Source organism: Gadus macrocephalus, chromosome 8 (assembly GCF_031168955.1).
Source record: "Gadus macrocephalus chromosome 8, ASM3116895v1".
In the NCBI taxonomy this organism is placed as follows: domain Eukaryota; kingdom Metazoa; phylum Chordata; class Actinopteri; order Gadiformes; family Gadidae; genus Gadus; species Gadus macrocephalus.
The window spans coordinates 19689693-19709746 of NC_082389.1; the positions used below are offsets into that span (position 1 = coordinate 19689693).

General features: G+C 44.7%; 3 protein-coding genes and 1 long non-coding RNA gene across 4 annotated transcripts in view; 2 read left to right on the forward strand and 2 right to left on the reverse strand.

Annotated features, from left to right (window-relative positions):
- LOC132463594 (uncharacterized) overlaps positions 1 to 20054 on the forward strand; it is a 147566-nt gene that overhangs the window by 79528 nt on the left and 47984 nt on the right. The gene's annotated exons all lie outside the window — the stretch shown is intronic.
- Positions 2567 to 4661, forward strand: LOC132463550 (putative nuclease HARBI1). The gene is made up of 4 exons (XM_060059816.1): positions 2567 to 3215; positions 3434 to 3549; positions 3666 to 3777; positions 3856 to 4661. Exons 1-4 carry the CDS (start codon positions 2783 to 2785, stop codon positions 4212 to 4214), a joined length of 1020 nt encoding a protein of 339 aa, XP_059915799.1. The 5' UTR covers positions 2567 to 2782; the 3' UTR covers positions 4215 to 4661.
- On the reverse strand, positions 10207 to 11343 carry LOC132462494 (YLP motif-containing protein 1-like). Its single transcript, XM_060058047.1, has 2 exons — positions 10759 to 11343; positions 10207 to 10566 (listed from the first exon to the last, which is right to left on the reverse strand). Exons 1-2 carry the CDS (start codon positions 11341 to 11343, stop codon positions 10207 to 10209), a joined length of 945 nt encoding a protein of 314 aa, XP_059914030.1.
- Positions 11512 to 16881, reverse strand: LOC132462495 (uncharacterized). Its single transcript, XM_060058048.1, has 7 exons — positions 15172 to 16881; positions 14778 to 15051; positions 14546 to 14682; positions 12761 to 12856; positions 12469 to 12585; positions 12232 to 12389; positions 11512 to 12124 (listed from the first exon to the last, which is right to left on the reverse strand). The coding sequence occupies exons 1-7, from the start codon at positions 15550 to 15552 to the stop codon at positions 11512 to 11514; spliced, it is 1776 nt and encodes a 591-aa protein (XP_059914031.1). The 5' UTR covers positions 15553 to 16881.

The window sequence follows — 20054 nt, forward strand, 5'->3', positions numbered from 1 at the left end:
GGGCATGGCCATCAGCTGAAAATCAAGAGAGAACAGTTAACAAATTTTGTAGGGAATGAAACAACATAACTTATTCTGAAAAATCATCTCCACACATTCATTCACACAATCAAAAACTTAGAATGAAGGAATTTAGATATTTGAGTTAGATAAAACATTACTTTCATCTTAAAATCAACTCAATATTCAGCTGCTTTGTAGTTTGAGCTACGGTATAAAGGTATCAATTACTTTCTGTGCAGCTGTATGAAGCGCTTGGGTGTCAACAGATGTGATCCTTGAGGGGAAAAACGGTCTGTCTAGCTACTGGACCAGATAAAATGAGACGGAGAGGTAATAAAGTCTATCGGCACGAGGACCTTGGATTTATTAAGTAAAGTGGCAACGGTTATACAGAGTCATAAAGCGTGAGAAATCGAATATGTCTAAGTCCCTAATCAGCGCTGATGGTTCGTCCGGAGCTTCGCCTCCGTGGAAGGTCTGCTTCAGAAGAAGGTGAAGAGTCCCTGTGTGATGCAGTCTTATGCTGTATCCTCCTCTCGATGAGGTGTGTGCGTTTGAGATGTGTGCGGTTCTGTGTGTTTTTGCTGCACCTTAGCTCCCAGGCCCTGGGTCTTCTCCTAACGGGGAGAGCTCCTCGTGTCTCCGGTGTGATAAATTAAAACGGGGGAGTGCCCCCCGAAGTGTCTCGTGTGTGATAATTTAATGTGGCTCTGAGGCCCCTAGTATCTGCATGTGTTCCTCCTAGTGGGGGAGAGCTTCGAGGTGTCTCCTGTGTGATAAATTAATGTGGCTCTCCCGTTCTTGAGGATGACTGGTGCATTGTCTGAGTGTCAACCATTTGCCTGGGAAATGGGGCCTTCGGCTCTGGCCTTGACCTGACTATATTATCATGTTTGTGTTATGTGTTCGTTGGGTTTAGAGCAAGAGTCGACTATATATTAATGTGCCTGCCATGTGATGTGCTCATCAGGTTATTTTTCCCAACATCCTTCAACATGGTACGCAGAGAGTGGTGAGCTGTCATTAAGCTTGAATATGTTGTTGACAGTTAAATTTCCCGGGTAAATTTTGTACGATCTCAAGTGTTCAATGTAACATGACTTGTGCTCCCTGCATAGAAACATTACATCACTGTTAACAAGTAGGATCTGCTCAATCCTGCTAAACTGAGGCAGTCCTCCCTCTTGTCCCACAGATACAAAGCTCCCAACATCATACATGGTGCCATCCAAAGTGATGCTTGACGTGCTGTATATCATACTGCTGTTTTTTGTTTAATGTATTGTTTTGCAACATCTGGAAGCACTGAGACCAAGACTGAAGAGACATTTGATGCCTGCTGGTGTGGTTTAACCCTAACTCACAAAAGTAAATAAAAATAAAACCACGCACGAGCGCGCAAATCAACCACTTGCTTCACACTCGCACTCTGGGGAAGAGCATGCTAGTTAACGCACACCCCTTGCGCATTTGTTTTCTCAACCACACGTGAGACGTTGTTTGACATGCTGGATATCGTCAGAAAGTTCTTTTCATTGGCTATTAGGATATCTAAGGCCCGTCCCCAACCCTTGCTGTCTGCTGCTGTAGCTGTCAATCAAAGCATACATGCCCCGTTTTGATAGTGATCGCCTCATTGGCTTGTAAGGCTTGTAAACAAGGAAGTATTGGTCGTACAGACATGTGTGAGGGCTCTGTGGCTGTTTCCCAATGTCAAGGAAGCATGCTCAACGGCCGCCCTTTTAAGGACGCTACGTCATAGAACGCCGACAAGCACTGTTCCAATGGTTAGGACACTTGAAAGCCGCGCCATTTTTGCGTCCTTTGTTTTTGAGAATAGGCTCTGTGCACAACTCTAGAAGCGAACTTCCGGTGTCGCCAGGTGTCGGCATACTAGTTTCCGGTCTACTTCCCGTATCAGTTACCACGGCAACTATAAATAGTAAAAAGATGGAAAACCCAACCAAACAACGTAAATTTAATGTTAGAAGACTTCACAAGCTTCAACGGAGTGAAGGCGGATCAAACCAACACTGCTGTGTACCGTTGTGCTCAGCTTCCAGCCGGTATAATGGCAGTTTAAGTTTCAACCGCTTCCCAAAAAAAACAATTCTTCGGGCGCAGTGGATACAGAAGATCAGGAGGACGGGGTTTGAAGTCACCAACCACACGAAGGTGTGCAGTCGGCATTTCGACAACAAGTTGATCACATCAACTGGAAAAGGGTTACGGGTCCTTTTGCCCAACTCAGTGCCTTCTTTGTTCAACTGGAACAACTTCATCGCGAGGCAAACACGGGCTGGTGTGTGGGAGCGAAGAGAGAGACCGGCGAGTCCCGAGCCTTGCTCCGACCCCGAAGAGCCTGAGCTACCCGTTCCAATGGTCTTAGACCATGAGTACAGTGCTACTAGTACAGTGTGTGTTGACTGTGAGCACTACAGTGCTATACAAAAAGAGATTGAGGTGCTCAGACAGCAGGTCCAGAGCTACCAGCTGCATACTATATTTGGGCTCGAGCGGTTTGCTACTTCCCCAGAAGACATCCGCTTCTACACCAGGGCCCTGTACCACGAAGCTCGCTTAGAGGGTTAGCGAGGTATGTTGAGCTCCAAGCCTGGGTTAGTTGTACCACGAAAGTCTATCTCTTTTAGCGTCGCTGTATCACCATGGTGACTTATGCTCGCAACCAAACCTGGTCGGGACCAGTTTTTCGGCTTAGTCTAGCCGGAGATCGGCTACTTAAATCAGCGTGCGCAGCTTCCTAGCCCCTCCTCCGACAATGGCGTCACCATTTTTGGGTGTTACCGTGGACCTCGGCGCACGTATCGTACAGGCGTCTCTCCGGAGACAGAGGGTTTTTCAGGACCGAACTGATCCCCTGGCATTTTCTGACCAAATTCTTTATGAGAGATACAGATTCTCAGCAGAGGGTATTCGTTATCTGATCGACCTTGTTGGACCGTATGTAGGCAATGTGACACAAAGAAGCCGTGCACTTACTGTTGCGCAGTGTGTCTGTGTTTCCCTGCGATTCTTTGCCACGGGCACATATTTACATGCAGTTGGTGATGCGGAACGTATTGGCAAAAATACGGTGTGCCGTGCCATACACAAGGTTGTAGCTGCGCTCAATATTTTGCTCCATAGGTTTGTGGCGTTTCCCAGCTTCTTGCCAAGTCAAATTGTCAAGGAAGGATTTTACACACTTTCAGGTAAAATAAAAGCTCCTGAGTTAGCTTTTAACTCGGAGGTAGCGCGTCAGTCTTGAATTTCTGCGTGCGGGATATTCGGCTCCCAAGTGATGTGCATTTATGTGTAGCTTAAAATGTCCCAATTCTTATGCCATATGGAATAGGACTTATTCACAAGGTTACGGAATAATGCCCTGTGTACACGTTTGCATTTGTAACATTCTACATAATCCCTTTAGGATTCCCCAAACTGATTGGAGCTATTGACTGTACCCATGTCCCCATCACTGGACCTTTAGGGGAACATGAGGCTGACTTTGTGAACAGAAAGTCAACCCATAGCCTCAATGTGCAGGTAAAGTAGGCCTATTGGGCTATAGACCTATATGGGTAGTGAAATTGCAGGTAGCCTACTAAAACTGTTATATGCTTCATAATGGCCAACTATTGTAACAAAAATGCCGTTTTCAGATGACTTGTGACCATCAACTCATGGTTACCAGTGTGGATGCCAAATGGCCTGGCTCGGTCCATGACTCCCGTATTTTTCGGGAGTCAAGTCTTTGCCGACAGTTTCAGGAAGGTGTGGCGCAATAGCCTACACAAGATCACTAACTGTAAATGTCGATTAAGGCACTGATCACATTTTTCTTTCTGATAGGCCGTTATGATGGAATTCTTGTTGGGGACAGAGGGTATGCCTGCATGCCATTCTTAATGACACCATACGGCGACCCACAGAGTGAATCGGAGGCACGGTTCAACAGGGCCTTAAGCACATGCCGGGTGAGGATCGAGATGACCTTTGGAATTCTCAAGGCCCGTGGTTTGAGGGTCAAGCCGGAGAGAGGAAGCCAAATCATCACGGCATGTGTGGTGCTCCACAATATTGCATCAATTCGGAAAGAGAGAGCCCCACATGTGCCATTGGTGGCAGATGATGTGGTGGACCCCATCACGGTGGATCATCCCACAGGAACTGCGGTCAGACGGGCCATCACTAACCAGTTTTTTGGTTAGTTTTTTTGTTTCGTTTCGTTTCCCTCTTTGAAGGATGAGTTGTTGTTTTTTTAGGGCTGGGCAAGTCAACGCGTTAAGTACGCGATTTATTTAACGGAATTATTCCAAATGGACGCACGTTCTCTTTTGGAGCCTTTTTCTTTTTCCCATTTAGATTTTCCAAGGTCTTGCCCACAGAATGTCAACATATCAGAAATGATTTTCGTTTAGTTTCACTGACTATACATTCAATTACACTTGCAGGGTCCTGCCTTTACAATTCCCTAATCTGTGGTGTTCAGTAAATGTCAAATTCAACCCACACTGGGTGAAACTCTCTAGATCACTTGGTCTAGTTTTTGCTTATTAAGTAGGCTACATTTGGTATGAATGTTAATGTGTCATTCCATTTGATAATCTCATAACTTCATTGTGACTTTTGTTCAATAAATACAATGGACGGAAAAACATTTGCTCTTGTTCAATTATTTATTAGCCGTCGCATCGCCATGCAGTTGCTGTGAAAGTAGGAAAAATAACATTATTTCAGTAGTCAGTCGAGCTTCACCAAAGAAAATCTAATAAATAGCCTACCCTCTCGAGGAGCTGGATCTCGATCTTCAATTTTTTTTTCACCAACACTTTGATGTCGTTGTCCAGCTCCAAGTTGCGCTTGTACAGCGCCCTTATAGTGTCTGTTCCAATCTAAAGGAATTATGGGTTACAATCGTAATTCAGTTACCATGGTCAAAGCCTTGTGGCGCACCTTACAAAAGGAATAACCTAAATAAAAACCTTGTCTGTCCCTCGAGAAGGCCTTGAGAAGGTTGAGGTTGAGGTGGAGGTGGAGGGCTCATCCAATGCCATTTCCCTCTATAGAATAAATGAGTCATGTGAAACAGTTACAGCACTGCTCGGTTGAGTTTCCCCATTGCGATGGCTCTTTAGAAAGTTCAAAGATGGCCCACGTTCAGCGTAGGCTACATTAACCTCGGTTAGTCAAGTGCCGTGTTGTCCATTATCCCTTACATAACCGCTATGTCAGTGACTCAATTAGGCCTATGCATTTTCTAATCTACAAATTCATATTATAGCTGTGAGAATTGTTACAGGGTATCTGCAGGTTTCAGCAAGTCAAATTTAAGACTTTTTAAGACCTTTTTAATACCACCTTGAATGAAATTTAAGACCTTAAACCCGTGATGGTGAAGGGGATCCCGCTGTATTACAACCCAAGCATAGCATGTGTGTCACTCAATGAGACTCATTCAAGTTTACTTTCTGTCTGTTTATTGAACATAAAGTGATACTCCAGGGCTCCAGACTAACTTTTTCCTTGGGTGCACTGGTGCGCCTAAATTTTTAATTTGGGTGCACCAGAACGTATTTATGGTGCACCCAAGTTGTGAGTTGTTGAGAGGGGGGGGGGTGGGGGTGACAGCGTCTGGGCCCCCGGGCAGCTGCACCGGTTGCACCGTCGATATTTACGCCACTGATTAATAATATTTTCACCATTAAATAAATGCCTTCAGTAAGACCTGGGGGGTATACCACGAACCTCGTTGAACATACACAGGCTTTCTTGGGAAAACCTGGCTCGACAGAGCCGCAACTCGCAATCACAGTTAAATGGTACCACAACGCTCACTTTAGATTCAATTAGTTGAACCAGGTATTCCGCTTTAGGTTCAATGCACGTTCACATAAAAGGGGCGTTTCCTGCGTCATTTGACTCACCCTTATGCAAAATAAAGAGCGGTGTATTTCATCCAAGGCGAGCAATGTATTATTATGAACTCCTACGAGGAATTCAAAGTTCAAATCACAGCCAAGGGGAACACGGTTGCCCATAATATGGCTAGGGTGGCGTGCTGGCAAAAAAAAAAAAAAAAAAGTGAAAAGATTCTGCATATTGTCTAAAAAATATTATGTATCATCATCCCTTTTACCCCCATATATGTGGGGCCCCATGAATTGCATGCCCAAGTACCGGGAATGCACAATCTCCGACCCAATATCGGACGTGCACGTCAAGTTGCTTGCTTTTAGTGGCGTGGTTCAACGTCTCAAATATCAAAACAAAATCAGCCTTGTTGACGCTGCAGATTAGCTTGTTTCGGATGAAAGGCGCTAGTCCGAAGCGAGTTATATACGCCGTTTTGTCCGTTCCAGCAGTAAAGGTGCTCGCGATTTGAGAGTCAGGGAACATCAAACCGAAGAGATCTCCTATCCCCTCATTCGAGTTGTAGGACTGGTGCTTGACCACTGTGTTTAGAATCCACAACACCTCCGCTTTCAGTGTTGGTGTCGTACCAAATGCTACCCTCAGGTCAGTGCTAGCAGTGCGGACCGTCTGCGGCGGTGGCGCCGGGGCAGAGATGCAAAACGTAGAAATGGCTGGGGTCTGTGTGTGGCTCCTGGCAGAGGTTTTATGTTTTTGGCACTGCATATGGCTGACGACAGCCTTAATCCCCATGGATTGAATGTAGGCTACTTTTGCACGGAATGCATCTGGCCTGTTCTGGGTTGGCAACGGACGCTAGCCAACCTCGGAAACGGATGTCTTCCAGCCAACTGACGTTGAAGTTGCATTTACCCATTGTTGCAGACTAGCTAGCAAGCGCGCAGACATCTGTTTATATATGCAGCTAGCAAGAAAGTAGCCTCTCGTTCATCTCCTTCCCGAAAAGTCCCGCGAGAAAAAAAAAAAATTAAATAACCCTGCCCCGACAAATTTAAGACCTCCGAGTTATAAATTTAAGACCAGCATATGACATTTTTGACGAATTTAAGACTTTTTAAGGCCTTAAATTTAGAAAAATGAATTTTAGGCTTTTTAAGACTTTTAAGACCTCCGCGGACACCCTGTGTTACGAAAAATCACCTCCATAGTCGCCCTGGAGTCACAGGCCGACAGTGTTTCCTGCAAGAATCAGTGACACCTATTATAGGACATTCTTTCAAAAAAATTAAACATTTAGAAGAATACCCGACACTGCTTTGATATAGGCCTAGTTATATACCTCTGATTGGAGATTAATTGTCGGCGGCTTCTCCAAAACAATGTTTGTACCTTCAACTAAAAATGACACGATTAATTTACACTCAATCATTTCACATTTGATTAGCAAGACAATTATTTATGTCCATTGCCAATACATGAATACATACTCGTTACAAACGGGTTCGATGTCGAGGCAGTGGGGTCAGACGACATCCCCCCATCCACTCCTACCATCATTGGCCGACCTTTGTTGTTGGCGAGAGCCAACTCCTCCGAGATGGTGAAGGGCGGTGCAGCGGTCCCCCTCCCAGTCATATTAATTTTTGTTTTCTTTTTATTTGCTACAGGTAATCAACATGAGATTAAAGGTTGGAGCCTAGGCCAATGCAAATCATAGGCTAGATTCACCTGAAATTATTAAAATGGATGCTTACAACTTACCACATTGAATTATGTTTTTATATTTATTTTTCACTTGGGCCCATGTTCGTAGGTGCGTGCTGGCACCACATCTATGGGGGTAAAAGGCATGATGATAGGCCTAGATATTTTTTAGACGATATGCAGAATCTTTTCACTTACGCATTAACACGGTCGGCTATTTTTTGCCAGCACGCAACCCTAGCCTTATTATGGGCAACCGTGTTCCCCTTGACTGTAATTTGCTGTTTAAATTCCTCGTACGAATTCATAATTATGCATTGCTCGTCTTGAGTGAAATACACCGCTCTTGCTCGATCCATTTTGCAGAAGTGAGTCAAATGACGCGAGAAACGCCCCTTTTATGTGAACGCGCATTGAACCTAAAGCGGAAAACCTGGTTCAACTAATTGAATCTAAAGTGAGCTTCGTGGTACCACTTAACTCTGATTGCGAGTTGCGGCTCTGTCGAGCCAGGTTTTCCTAAGAAAGCCTGGGTATGTTCAGCGAGTTTCGTGGTATAGGGCACAGGTCTATAGATTTTTTATTGTTGTAGAATAAATTAATGTTTTCTGGGTATGTTTTTAAAATACATGAACAGCTCTCAAACAAAGCATTTTCCATTAACAGTGTGTATTTGTGTGATGTATTTTTAAATAGATTTCCATCATATGAGCATCTGGTGGCATTCTGGAAACTAATCGAGACAGCAACGAGCAAAATGATTAGGGTCACTAAAATCAACAGAAGTTATGCCACAAGCACAACTACTGAAAGCCCTTTAACCAGACCAACTGTAAGTATAGGCCTACCAAAAAGTCGGGGTGGCAGAGTAAACTAGCTCAATGTGCATCACTGATTTTGTATGGAGACATATATGCTATTTGATATCGAATACATTTTAGTGGAGTTTGAGGCAATGTGAAGCTGGTGTGTTTGTGTCTGTGTGCGGCTCGCGTGCCTGCACTGTGTTGGGGCCGTGGTGGGCGCTCTCGGCTGGAGCTTTCTGCGTGTTGTGGTGGCTGACGAGGAAAGTGCGCTTGTGTGTACATTTGTGCTTAAATAAACATGTTTGTATTGATTATTTGATTAAACATATGACCTCAGCTAAATCCCCCCACGGACACTGTTATAAAAGAAACGGGCGTATAACGGTTTGTTTATAACGGTTGGTTTATCGCTAGCTTTAACATACACTCAAGCTGTGAGGCTTCTCTGATTTCTTCATGGACCTGTGGCACAATGCTCTGATAATCACCTCCGATGTTCCCTTATCTTTGCTAGACACTAAAAAATGGACACACGTTAGTACAGTTAGTACAACAACGGACAGTTAAGTGTTTTAAATACAGAAAAAAATGTTGTCGCAAACAAATGTTCACTAAAAAGCCGGTAGTCTGTTACCTACCCTCAAAGTTATGCAAATAACTCGAAATATAGAGCTTAAATCCTTTTTCCCGCTTGCTTGTAGGTGCAAGGGAACTAGCACCAACAATGCGGTGAACATCGTTAACATTTATTGTCGGTAGGTCTTGGAGACATCTAGAAAAGCCAGACATGTTCACGCTATGGACTGGGTCAGTAAGTAGACCGGAAACTAGAATGCCGACACCGTCAGTTGACTTCCGGGTTCTAGTGCACAGAGCCTATTCCGCGATTTTTCAAGAATGCATCGCTGCATCCTAGACGAGCCAAAACTACCCACAATCCTCTGCGTTCACTGGGCGGGTTCTTGAAAATGGCAGAGCAGTACACGTTCAAATGAAGTGAAGTTATATTCGTTTTTCAGAAATAATTTGTGCCGTATTGCTTTTTATAGATTCATCATGTTAATGCAAATAATCAAGCCTAAAGACCTGTGCCACTTTTCAAACGTTTTTGCAACTTAATGATACGTTGCTATATTTTGCATGGACGTAGCTGGTGTTAAACACCACTGTCACCAATGTCAATTTACTCGCTCACAAGATTACATTATTTATGTATACCTATTTATGTTTGTGTTGAATTGTTTTTTTTAGGGTCAGCCCAGCAAACGGATGCTTTTGTGCGCCTTAGGGTGGCGCACCAACATTTGTTTACCGGTGGAAGGGATAGTGCCACTATCCAATGTTGTTAAATGAATGCACAACCGATCATTTGCATCGGTTGTGCATTCATGTTTGTAATTTTGAATGAACGTATATAATTGTATTTTATATGATATAGGGTAGAGCGAGTACGGTTGAGACACTTTTGGCTTTTTACACTACTGCACAAAAACTAGACACTGAAAATAAGTGATATTTGATATGCTGTTCCCTTTGATTGTATACTAAAATAGAATCAATCAATAATACCCCTAACCAATTTAATTTATTCATAATTTGCTCATATACATGAGGTGCGATTTTGTCTCAACCGTACCCATGGTGAGTACAGTTGAGACGGTACCCGGGTACAGTTGAGACACCCATTTAAACCCATTGATGGTGACTGACCAAGCATTGAAAAAACTTTAAACTTTATTATAAAAGAACTGGACAAAATATTTAAGCAAGAAATTCATTTATTTAATTCATTTATTTATTCACTTTATTATCTCACTCCTCACAGTGAGTGAGATAATACTGGTTTGTCACCAGTGGTGCATTCAAAATGGGACCACAACCCACACCCGCAGCACGACACCCACTTCTCACCAGGCTTTGAGGCCGAAAACCATTCAGCACACACCAGACACTGAGTATCTGAATTTGTCTTCTTACTCCTTTTTCCTCCCTCCTTCGTTTCTATGATCTTCCGTTTTACTTTCAAAGAGGAGGCTTTCTTCTCCTCTTCCAGGGGCTGCTTTTCCGGGGTGTCGGTTAAAATAGTGGAAGTCTTTTTCTTGCGTTGCTGCCGATTGGCCTTTCTCGGGGAAGCTTTCGGGTACGGCCGGACCGACTCTGGTGAAAACACTGCAGGCTCCTGGTTAAGATAAACACACAGAGATACACACACAAGCACACACCCACACACAACCCCCCCCCCCCCCATCCCCCCCACACACACACACACACACACATAGACACACACACTCATGAATATTTTACTTTCAGAATGTGGCAGTCAATACATTACAAAAAAATAAATATATATAGTAAATATATTTTTTCTTACTTGGGTAGAAACGACTTCCTCTTCTAAAGATATAGGAACCAGGGTCAGAGTGACTTCTGGGACACCATCAGAGCTGACAGAAAAAATATGTTTGGGAAGCTCAGTAGGGATAGGGAAAAGAGGTGAAAGGTCACCCTCTGTGAGGGACCACTGAGATGCACTAGTGGCAAGCATGGATGGCCCGGCTGTAGTGAGGGCAGGAGGGGACAACCCAGGTGGAAGGGTGGCCAGCGTGGATGGCCCGGCTGTAGTGAGGGCAGGAGGGGACAACCCAGGTGGAAGGGTGGCCAGCGTGGATGGCCCGGCTGTAGTGAGGGCAGGAGGGGACAACCCAGGTGGAAGGGTGGCCAGCGTGGATGGCCCGGCTGTAGTGAGGGCAGGAGGGGACAACCCAGGTGGAAGGGTGGCCAGCGTGGATGGCCCGGCTGTAGTGAGGGCAGGAGGGGACAACCCAGGTGGAAGGGTGGCCAGCGTGGATGGCCCGGCTGTAGTGAGGGCAGCCTGGCTTTCTGGGTTCGGCCTGTCAGTTACTAAAGCAGGGGCAAAGTCAGCTTCCTTAAAGACATCTGGATTGTATGCAGGCATGAAAACGGGTCAGGGGTGAAAAAGGTGAGAAGGATATTATCCCTCTAGGGGGGTCTGGGGGGTCCTCCCCCGGGAGAAAAATTTGAATATTCCATATTTTTTATTGGCAAAAACACACAATACATAACACAAACATTAAACACTTGTCAATACTCTCAGAACCAGATCTCATTTTTTCTTCTTTGCCTGGACCACCAGTGTCTCCAAGGCCCGCTTTCGCTGTTTGGCCACATGTCTCAGCCTCGCCCTTTTCTCTTCTTCAGCAGACTGTTTCTTGGCCTGCTGAGCACTGCCAGATGCTTGGGAGCCATACTTGCTCTGTTGTTGCTGCTTTTCTTCCTGATTCATCTTCTGCTGGCGTTTGTATGTGGCTGCTGCAGAGTTGATGTTCTTGCATAGTGTTCTGTCCACCTCCCCGAACTTCACATCCTCCATTCTGTAGAGCTGCATGGCTGTCTTCCCCCTGGACTGCAGGGTGTACTTGACCGTCTGGATTGCATTAAATGTTGGTACATTCATGTTGCCACTCCTTTGGTCAATTGCATCATTCATCCAACTAAAAGAAGACTCAACCCTGGGTCCGTGAAAGATGGAGAGGCAACATTTAACCATCGCACTCAGGGAGGGGTACTTATCTGGCTTGTCAAAGACATGACCCCACCACTCAACAATGCACTCTCCCTCCTTGAAACTGGGGATGGTCAGGTCAACATTGAACTGCACAAGTTCTCTCTGGATGTCCTGGTCTGCTGGCAATAGGTGCCGCAGCATACCACTCAGCCTGGCAAGAAATGGTTGAGAATTTGAAATCAGTTTAAGGACATGAGGAAACAAAAATCCCAAAGTACCTGGTAATATGGCAAAAAAATGTTTAAATGTTATTCTTACCTCTTCAACTGGATGGTTGCCTGTGAGTGGCCTCTCCGAAGAGGGTCCAGAGCAGACAGGGCTGTAAGAGTCGGACTGGCCAAGGGGAGCTTCTTCTGGAGGTATGCTGCAGTGGTGATGTAGGCTTTCCTGACGTCTGCTCGGAATGGCACCAACAGCTGACACAAAACACCAAAAACTGACCATTATTTTAAGTCTCAAAAACTATTGAGAAAAAAAGTGATGCGGGGTATTTACAGCATGATTGGGATTCTGGCTCCTGAACATGTCAGCCTCCTGTCCCACATAGACCTCCTTGGAGGGCAGCAGCATATGATCCTCCAGGACCATCTCCCTCAGAGCACTGGGAGACAGCTATGTAAGGGAAGTAATTAATTGGAGTAATACCTTAAGTGCCTTTCAAAAGACCCCAGGTTGCTTAACAAGAAAGGAAACACTCAACTGATAGCACAGACAACAGTAAAAATAGGGATAAAATCAATAATATATACTAAAGTAGGCAGAGTGGGTGTGAGGAGGAGTTAATTACCTGAGTAATGTGTTCGGCCTTCACAAAGCAAGCCATGAAGGCCAGGAACAGCTCAAGCTGCCGATCGTGAAGTTTGTGAACCAATGTCTGGCTACTCTGTGTATGTAAAACAAATTCGGTAACACTTTATAACTATCCGTTATAACCAGTTAATAGATCATAAGTAAACTGTTAGTTAATGAGTTATAAATGACTTGTTAACTGCATGTCAATGATTTATAACTATACCGTATAAATTAGTAATAGATCATGAACAAGCTATTAGTAAATTACTTACTAATGACTTGTTCAGTATCAGTTATTAGTTTATGCATGTTATTGGGACGTTATTCTAAAGTTGCAACTATTCCTCATTTATTAACTGTAAGTAAATGAGGAATAGTTGCAACTTTAGAATAACGTCCCAGTAACATACATAAGCTAATAACTAATACGTAACTCACACTTTACAGATCAGTTGTTAATAGTTTGTTAACCATCTACTAATACCAGTGAAACCTTGTAGAACAGCAAATGGGCGGAACAAGTTCAAGGTACAGAAATCTGACGTTATATTTAAAATATCCAATTTTTGTACCTCAACCCTCATCCTCATCGTCATCCGCTTATCCGGGGTCGGGTCGCGGGGGGAGCAGCTCAAGCAGGGGGCCCCAGACTACCCTTTCCCGGGCCACATTGACCAGCTCTGACGGGGGGATCCCGAGGCGTTCCCAGGCCAGTGTTGAGATATAATCTCTCCACCTAGTCCTGGGTCTTCCCCGAGGTCTCCTCCCCACTGGACGTGCCTGAAACACCTCCCAAGGAAGGCGCCCAGTGGGCATCCTTACCAGATGCCCGAACCACCTCAGCTGACTCCTTTCTAAGTAAAGGAGCAGCGGCTCTAATCCGAGTTCCTCACGGATGGCTGAGCTTCTCACCCTATCCCTAAGGGAGACGCCAGCCACCCTTCTGAGAAAACTCATCTCGGCCACTTGTACCCGCGATCTCGTCCTTTCGGTCATCACCCAGCCCTCATGACCATAGGTGAGGATAGGAACGAAGATCGACCGGTAGATCGAGAGCTTTGCCTTGCGGCTCAGCTCTCTTTTCGTTACAACGGTGCGGTAAAGCGAACGCAATACCGCCCCCGCTGCTCCGATTCTCCGGCCAATCTCACGCTCCATAGTACCCTCACTCGCGAACAAGACCCAGAGGTACTTGAACTCCTTCACTTGGGCTAAGGACTCATTTCCTACCCGGAGTAAGCAATCCACCGGTTTCCTGCTAAGAGTCATGGCCTCAGATTTAGCGGTGCTGATCCTCATCCCAGCCGATTCACACTCGGCCGCCAGCCGATCCAGTGAGTGCTGAAGGTCACAGGCCGATGATCCAATGAGGACCACATCATCTGCAAAAAGCAGTGACGAGATCCTCAGACCACCGAACTGCAACCCCTCCCCACCACGGCTACGCCTCGATATCCTGTCCATGTATATCACAAACAGGATTGGTGACAAGGCGCAGCCCTGGCGGAGACCAGCACCCACTGAGAACGAAACTGACTGGCTGCCGAGAACACGAACACAGCTCTCGCTTTGGGAGTACAAAGATTGGATGGCCCTGAGGATAGACCCCCTTACCCCATACTCCCGCAGCACCTCCCACAGTTTCTCCCTCAACCCTGTTCCACCCATAGGCTTTTCTGTGTACTGTTAGTTATTCTTATGAAATTGATTGATTGCCAACATTGGATGTGCATGCACGTGCAGTCAAGTTGCAGTAATTCCAAGCACAACTAACACCCACCTGGAAAACCATGACATACTCCTTGAGAATAGTCAGCAAACCCTTGTAGATGCTGAGCCGTAAGACTGTTGTCGTCTCCTCATGCCACAGCTTCTGACATACCCTCTTTTTTCTCTCACGGCCTTGTGGAGTCATGCCTGTGAAACACAATACATAGTCGTCCTCATTAGTAACTTCAAAACAAGTATAAGTGCTAATTATTATAAGGGATTGGAACATCAAGTCTCATCACCTTTCCTGTTGAGTTCCTCCTGAACCACCTTGATACGGGCTCTTGCCGCCTGGTTGACGTGGTACTTGGTGTACATCAGCTCCAAAGGCTCCCTATACAGCTCCTTATCGGCAGTGGAGAGGAAGCCATAATAGAGGACTATGTACGCAGGCATCATGGCATGGGTTGCCATGCTGGCATCGTATGCAGACAGCCAGCGATGAGGAACAAAGCCCCTTTGTGGGCTGGAGGCGGGGAGATTTAGAAACATAGCTATCTCCTTGAGGTACATCACCTGACAAAAGACAGAAAAAGATATACATACATAGACATTCTACACATTCCATAGATTTAACACAGTACAGTACAGTAGAGCCAGCAGCCGTGGTCTAGACAAGAGCTGCATTTTGTTTACCTGGTCTGGACTCCACTGATGGTCAACCTGGAGATCACTGAACAGCTTCTCCAAGTAGCCGTCAAAGGGCTCTGAGAACTTCTTTGCCGCATTGTGTATGTGATGACAGGAGTCCCCATCAACATCGAGCAGGTGGGGACAGTATTGGTGCATCCTGATCTCGAGGCCGGTCTTGCTGCCCCTCATCACAGCACACAAGTCCATCAGCATACTCACAAGGTTATTCCACGGGATGTGGTTTTTCTCAAAGAACTCACAGAGCACCTTCTCTAAAGAAGCAGCATTCACCTTCACGATCTCCAAGGACCCCAAATGCTCTACTATCACCTTCCTCAAGTCTGCATGGTAGTAGCAAACGAGCATGGAGAGGATCTTCAACATAAAAAGGTTTATTAGCCATGCAACATTTTACAGGGCATACACTGAAGCAAAAACAGAAGGACTGTGATGGCAATAGCTTAATATGAGACAAACCTTTTTGTTGTTGTTGGAGGTACTCGTCTAAATTTAACGAAAAGGGAAACATCTTCAGGTTGGAAAAGGTCCTCTCAGAGTAGGTCCGCCCTGCAAAAAGTCGGAGAGATTTTGTCACATCACATGCATAATCTAATTGGTACAATATAAATCATACAACAGGTAATTCTGGCAACATAGCAGTATATATAGCAACATGGTAGTTTAAGGAACATGTTTTATGTGTGCAGTTCACTAAAATGTAAATTAAAACACTGAAATAGTAGGTAAGAAAGAAAATTTAAATACCTAGACCATGGATCATCTTGTATGAAGCTGTTGTCCTCGACAGCTTCATTCCCTGCAAAGCTGGTTTATCCAAGGAAAGGGTCTGGGCAAGCTCAACAATTACAGGAGCCATAGAAAACGAGATGGAATGCTCCGCCAAGGTTCCAAGGACCATTGCCTAGAACACAAATGATGTAATTAATGTAAAGCTAGTGTATTCCATGTTTAGGTGTTGATGCTGCCAGTGACGGGAGCTGATTGTGATACAATAAAAATAACAATCTCAAAGTGCTAGTGTACTCTGTCTAAGCTGCCTGTGCTGAGTAACAGGCCTACTCCACCTACCTCTGCATTTGCTATGCGGTTTATGACTGGTACGGGGATCTTTCCCTGGCACTGCTGCCTGATTGTTTCTAACCCCTGGTTGGCTTGACTCTGGCTTGCTGGATTCACCCGAGCTGATGCTGGAAGGAAGCTGCTGGCAACACTATGAGTGGAAGCTATCATCTCCACCTTCTTCTTGTGAACGTTCGTCTGGCAGTGAGCCTGCAGAGCATGGCTGCCTTTGTTAGCATAATTGATCTCTTTGTGGCAGAGAATGCATCTGGCGAATCCCTGCCTGTTGATTTTGATGAATACATCTCCTAGATGAAAGGACACCTCTTGCTCTTTTACTGAGACCTTGCCTTCCAGTTTAAGCCACGACCAGTTCCAGCTGCATTTCAATCCAGCATCCAGCTGTTTAATAATGGCGGAATCCTTTTCTCCTAACACACTCATTCTGCAAAAAATAATGTTTGTATTAGTGTAAGCACCATCTTCTAGTTTAGCCTTATTGATAGAACGGTGGACCACTTGACCCTTCAACCTTGTCAGTCCCCTCACCTAAAATCATCCACACGTCCTGGAAAAAGGAGTTGTAGAGATTTTTAAAAGTAGTACGTTTTCTGCTTTGTGATTTACCCTAAGCTATACTTTAGTAACGATATCTAATCTAGCTAATGTTAGACTAACGGTAGCGTTAGCTTATCATTTTCCACCGGAGCTGCTCAATGAGTACTAAAGTGTGACATCACGTTTCCATAGCAACTGCTTTTCGGTTCTACACAAACCAAATTAAGGGGGGGGAAATGAAGGGGAAATCCTATGCCACACAAACTTTTTATAGAAAAGGAACGATTTTTTAGCGAATTGATTTGCTTTACCAATGATGTAAGTAATATTGAGAATAGATTGTCTTCATATAAAAAAAAAAAGCCATAATAGAGGACTATGTACGCAGGCATCATGGCATGGGTTGCCATGCTGGCATCGTATGCAGACAGCCAGCGATGAGGAACAAAGCCCCTTTGTGGGCTGGAGGCGGGGAGATTTAGAAACATAGCTATCTCCTTGAGGTACATCACCTGACAAAAGACAGAAAAAGATATACATACATAGACATTCTACACATTCCATAGATTTAACACAGTACAGTACAGTAGAGCCAGCAGCCGTGGTCTAGACAAGAGCTGCATTTTGTTTACCTGGTCTGGACTCCACTGATGGTCAACCTGGAGATCACTGAACAGCTTCTCCAAGTAGCCGTCAAAGGGCTCTGAGAACTTCTTTGCCGCATTGTGTATGTGATGACAGGAGTCCCCATCAACATCGAGCAGGTGGGGACAGTATTGGTGCATCCTGATCTCGAGGCCGGTCTTGCTGCCCCTCATCACAGCACACAAGTCCATCAGCATACTCACAAGGTTATTCCACGGGATGTGGTTTTTCTCAAAGAACTCACAGAGCACCTTCTCTAAAGAAGCAGCATTCACCTTCACGATCTCCAAGGACCCCAAATGCTCTACTATCACCTTCCTCAAGTCTGCATGGTAGTAGCAAACGAGCATGGAGAGGATCTTCAACATAAAAAGGTTTATTAGCCATGCAACATTTTACAGGGCATACACTGAAGCAAAAACAGAAGGACTGTGATGGCAATAGCTTAATATGAGACAAACCTTTTTGTTGTTGTTGGAGGTACTCGTCTAAATTTAACGAAAAGGGAAACATCTTCAGGTTGGAAAAGGTCCTCTCAGAGTAGGTCCGCCCTGCAAAAAGTCGGAGAGATTTTGTCACATCACATGCATAATCTAATTGGTACAATATAAATCATACAACAGGTAATTCTGGCAACATAGCAGTATATATAGCAACATGGTAGTTTAAGGAACATGTTTTATGTGTGCAGTTCACTAAAATGTAAATTAAAACACTGAAATAGTAGGTAAGAAAGAAAATTTAAATACCTAGACCATGGATCATCTTGTATGAAGCTGTTGTCCTCGACAGCTTCATTCCCTGCAAAGCTGGTTTATCCAAGGAAAGGGTCTGGGCAAGCTCAACAATTACAGGAGCCATAGAAAACGAGATGGAATGCTCCGCCAAGGTTCCAAGGACCATTGCCTAGAACACAAATGATGTAATTAATGTAAAGCTAGTGTATTCCATGTTTAGGTGTTGATGCTGCCAGTGACGGGAGCTGATTGTGATACAATAAAAATAACAATCTCAAAGTGCTAGTGTACTCTGTCTAAGCTGCCTGTGCTGAGTAACAGGCCTACTCCACCTACCTCTGCATTTGCTATGCGGTTTATGACTGGTACGGGGATCTTTCCCTGGCACTGCTGCCTGATTGTTTCTAACCCCTGGTTGGCTTGACTCTGGCTTGCTGGATTCACCCGAGCTGATGCTGGAAGGAAGCTGCTGGCAACACTATGAGTGGAAGCTATCATCTCCACCTTCTTCTTGTGAACGTTCGTCTGGCAGTGAGCCTGCAGAGCATGGCTGCCTTTGTTAGCATAATTGATCTCTTTGTGGCAGAGAATGCATCTGGCGAATCCCTGCCTGTTGATTTTGATGAATACATCTCCTAGATGAAAGGACACCTCTTGCTCTTTTACTGAGACCTTGCCTTCCAGTTTAAGCCACGACCAGTTCCAGCTGCATTTCAATCCAGCATCCAGCTGTTTAATAATGGCGGAATCCTTTTCTCCTAACACACTCATTCTGCAAAAAATAATGTTTGTATTAGTGTAAGCACCATCTTCTAGTTTAGCCTTATTGATAGAACGGTGGACCACTTGACCCTTCAACCTTGTCAGTCCCCTCACCTAAAATCATCCACACGTCCTGGAAAAAGGAGTTGTAGAGATTTTTAAAAGTAGTACGTTTTCTGCTTTGTGATTTACCCTAAGCTATACTTTAGTAACGATATCTAATCTAGCTAATGTTAGACTAACGGTAGCGTTAGCTTATCATTTTCCACCGGAGCTGCTCAATGAGTACTAAAGTGTGACATCACGTTTCCATAGCAACTGCTTTTCGGTTCTACACAAACCAAATTAAGGGGGGGGAAATGAAGGGGAAATCCTATGCCACACAAACTTTTTATAGAAAAGGAACGATTTTTTAGCGAATTGATTTGCTTTACCAATGATGTAAGTAATATTGAGAATAGATTGTCTTCATATAAAAAAAAAAAACGAAACTAACGTTTCCTTACTTTTTCTTTTAAAACCACAGGGGAATACATGAACGCCTCGACATGTTTCGATTGGTAGTAATTTTCACCTCTAGATATTGATTTATTTTCATTTTGAAAGAAACACATGGAAGCAATGGAAAATGCCATCTCTCGTTGGGTTGTTTAGAACTGAAAATCCGGTTGCCAGGACAACCCGACAAGCAGTAGCTCGTTAGCTAAGCCTATGTCAACCGAGCTCCTGGGTAACTTAGATATACCAGAAAATATAAAAAATGATTGAAACGATCACTCACCAAATTTAGTCAGGTAAATCGCCGGGGCCAGGCTAGCTTTCAACTTCTGATGGTGGTCTGGATCCTGCTTGTGCACCAATCCTTTTGGTACGCCGCACGCGCACCGGTTCGCAGTTCACTGAACCTCTGGGGCTGGTTCAGAGGCCGTAATCGGGGCAAAATCGGGCTGAAATCAGAACACTTCGCGATTTCAGCCCGATTTGTTCGTCGCAGACAAATTTGCGAGTCGTACACGATTTTGAAAAGTCGGAAACGAGACGAGGTCTTGTAATGTGACATGCTTGTCAGAATCTTTTGGGGAATCCATGAATTATCCATTGTTG

Excerpts from the sequence above, each read along its gene's own strand:
- LOC132462495 (XM_060058048.1), bottom strand. The coding sequence starts at position 15,552 with ATGTTGAAGATCCTCTCCATGCTCGTTTGCTACTACCATGCAGACTTG. Across the intron at positions 12,857-14,545 it reads AGTATGTCATGGTTTTCCAG|AGTAGCCAGACATTGGTTCA; the intron begins GTGGGTGTTAGT and ends TTACATACACAG. Across the intron at positions 12,586-12,760 it reads AGGCCGAACACATTACTCAG|CTGTCTCCCAGTGCTCTGAG; the intron begins GTAATTAACTCC and ends TCCCTTACATAG.
- LOC132463550 (XM_060059816.1), top strand. The coding sequence starts at position 2,783 with ATGGCGTCACCATTTTTGGGTGTTACCGTGGACCTCGGCGCACGTATC. Across the intron at positions 3,550-3,665 it reads CCCATAGCCTCAATGTGCAG|ATGACTTGTGACCATCAACT; the intron begins GTAAAGTAGGCC and ends TGCCGTTTTCAG. Across the intron at positions 3,778-3,855 it reads TTGCCGACAGTTTCAGGAAG|GCCGTTATGATGGAATTCTT; the intron begins GTGTGGCGCAAT and ends TCTTTCTGATAG.
- LOC132462494 (XM_060058047.1), bottom strand. The coding sequence starts at position 11,343 with ATGCCTGCATACAATCCAGATGTCTTTAAGGAAGCTGACTTTGCCCCT. Across the intron at positions 10,567-10,758 it reads AGGAAGTCGTTTCTACCCAA|GAGCCTGCAGTGTTTTCACC; the intron begins GTAAGAAAAAAT and ends TATCTTAACCAG.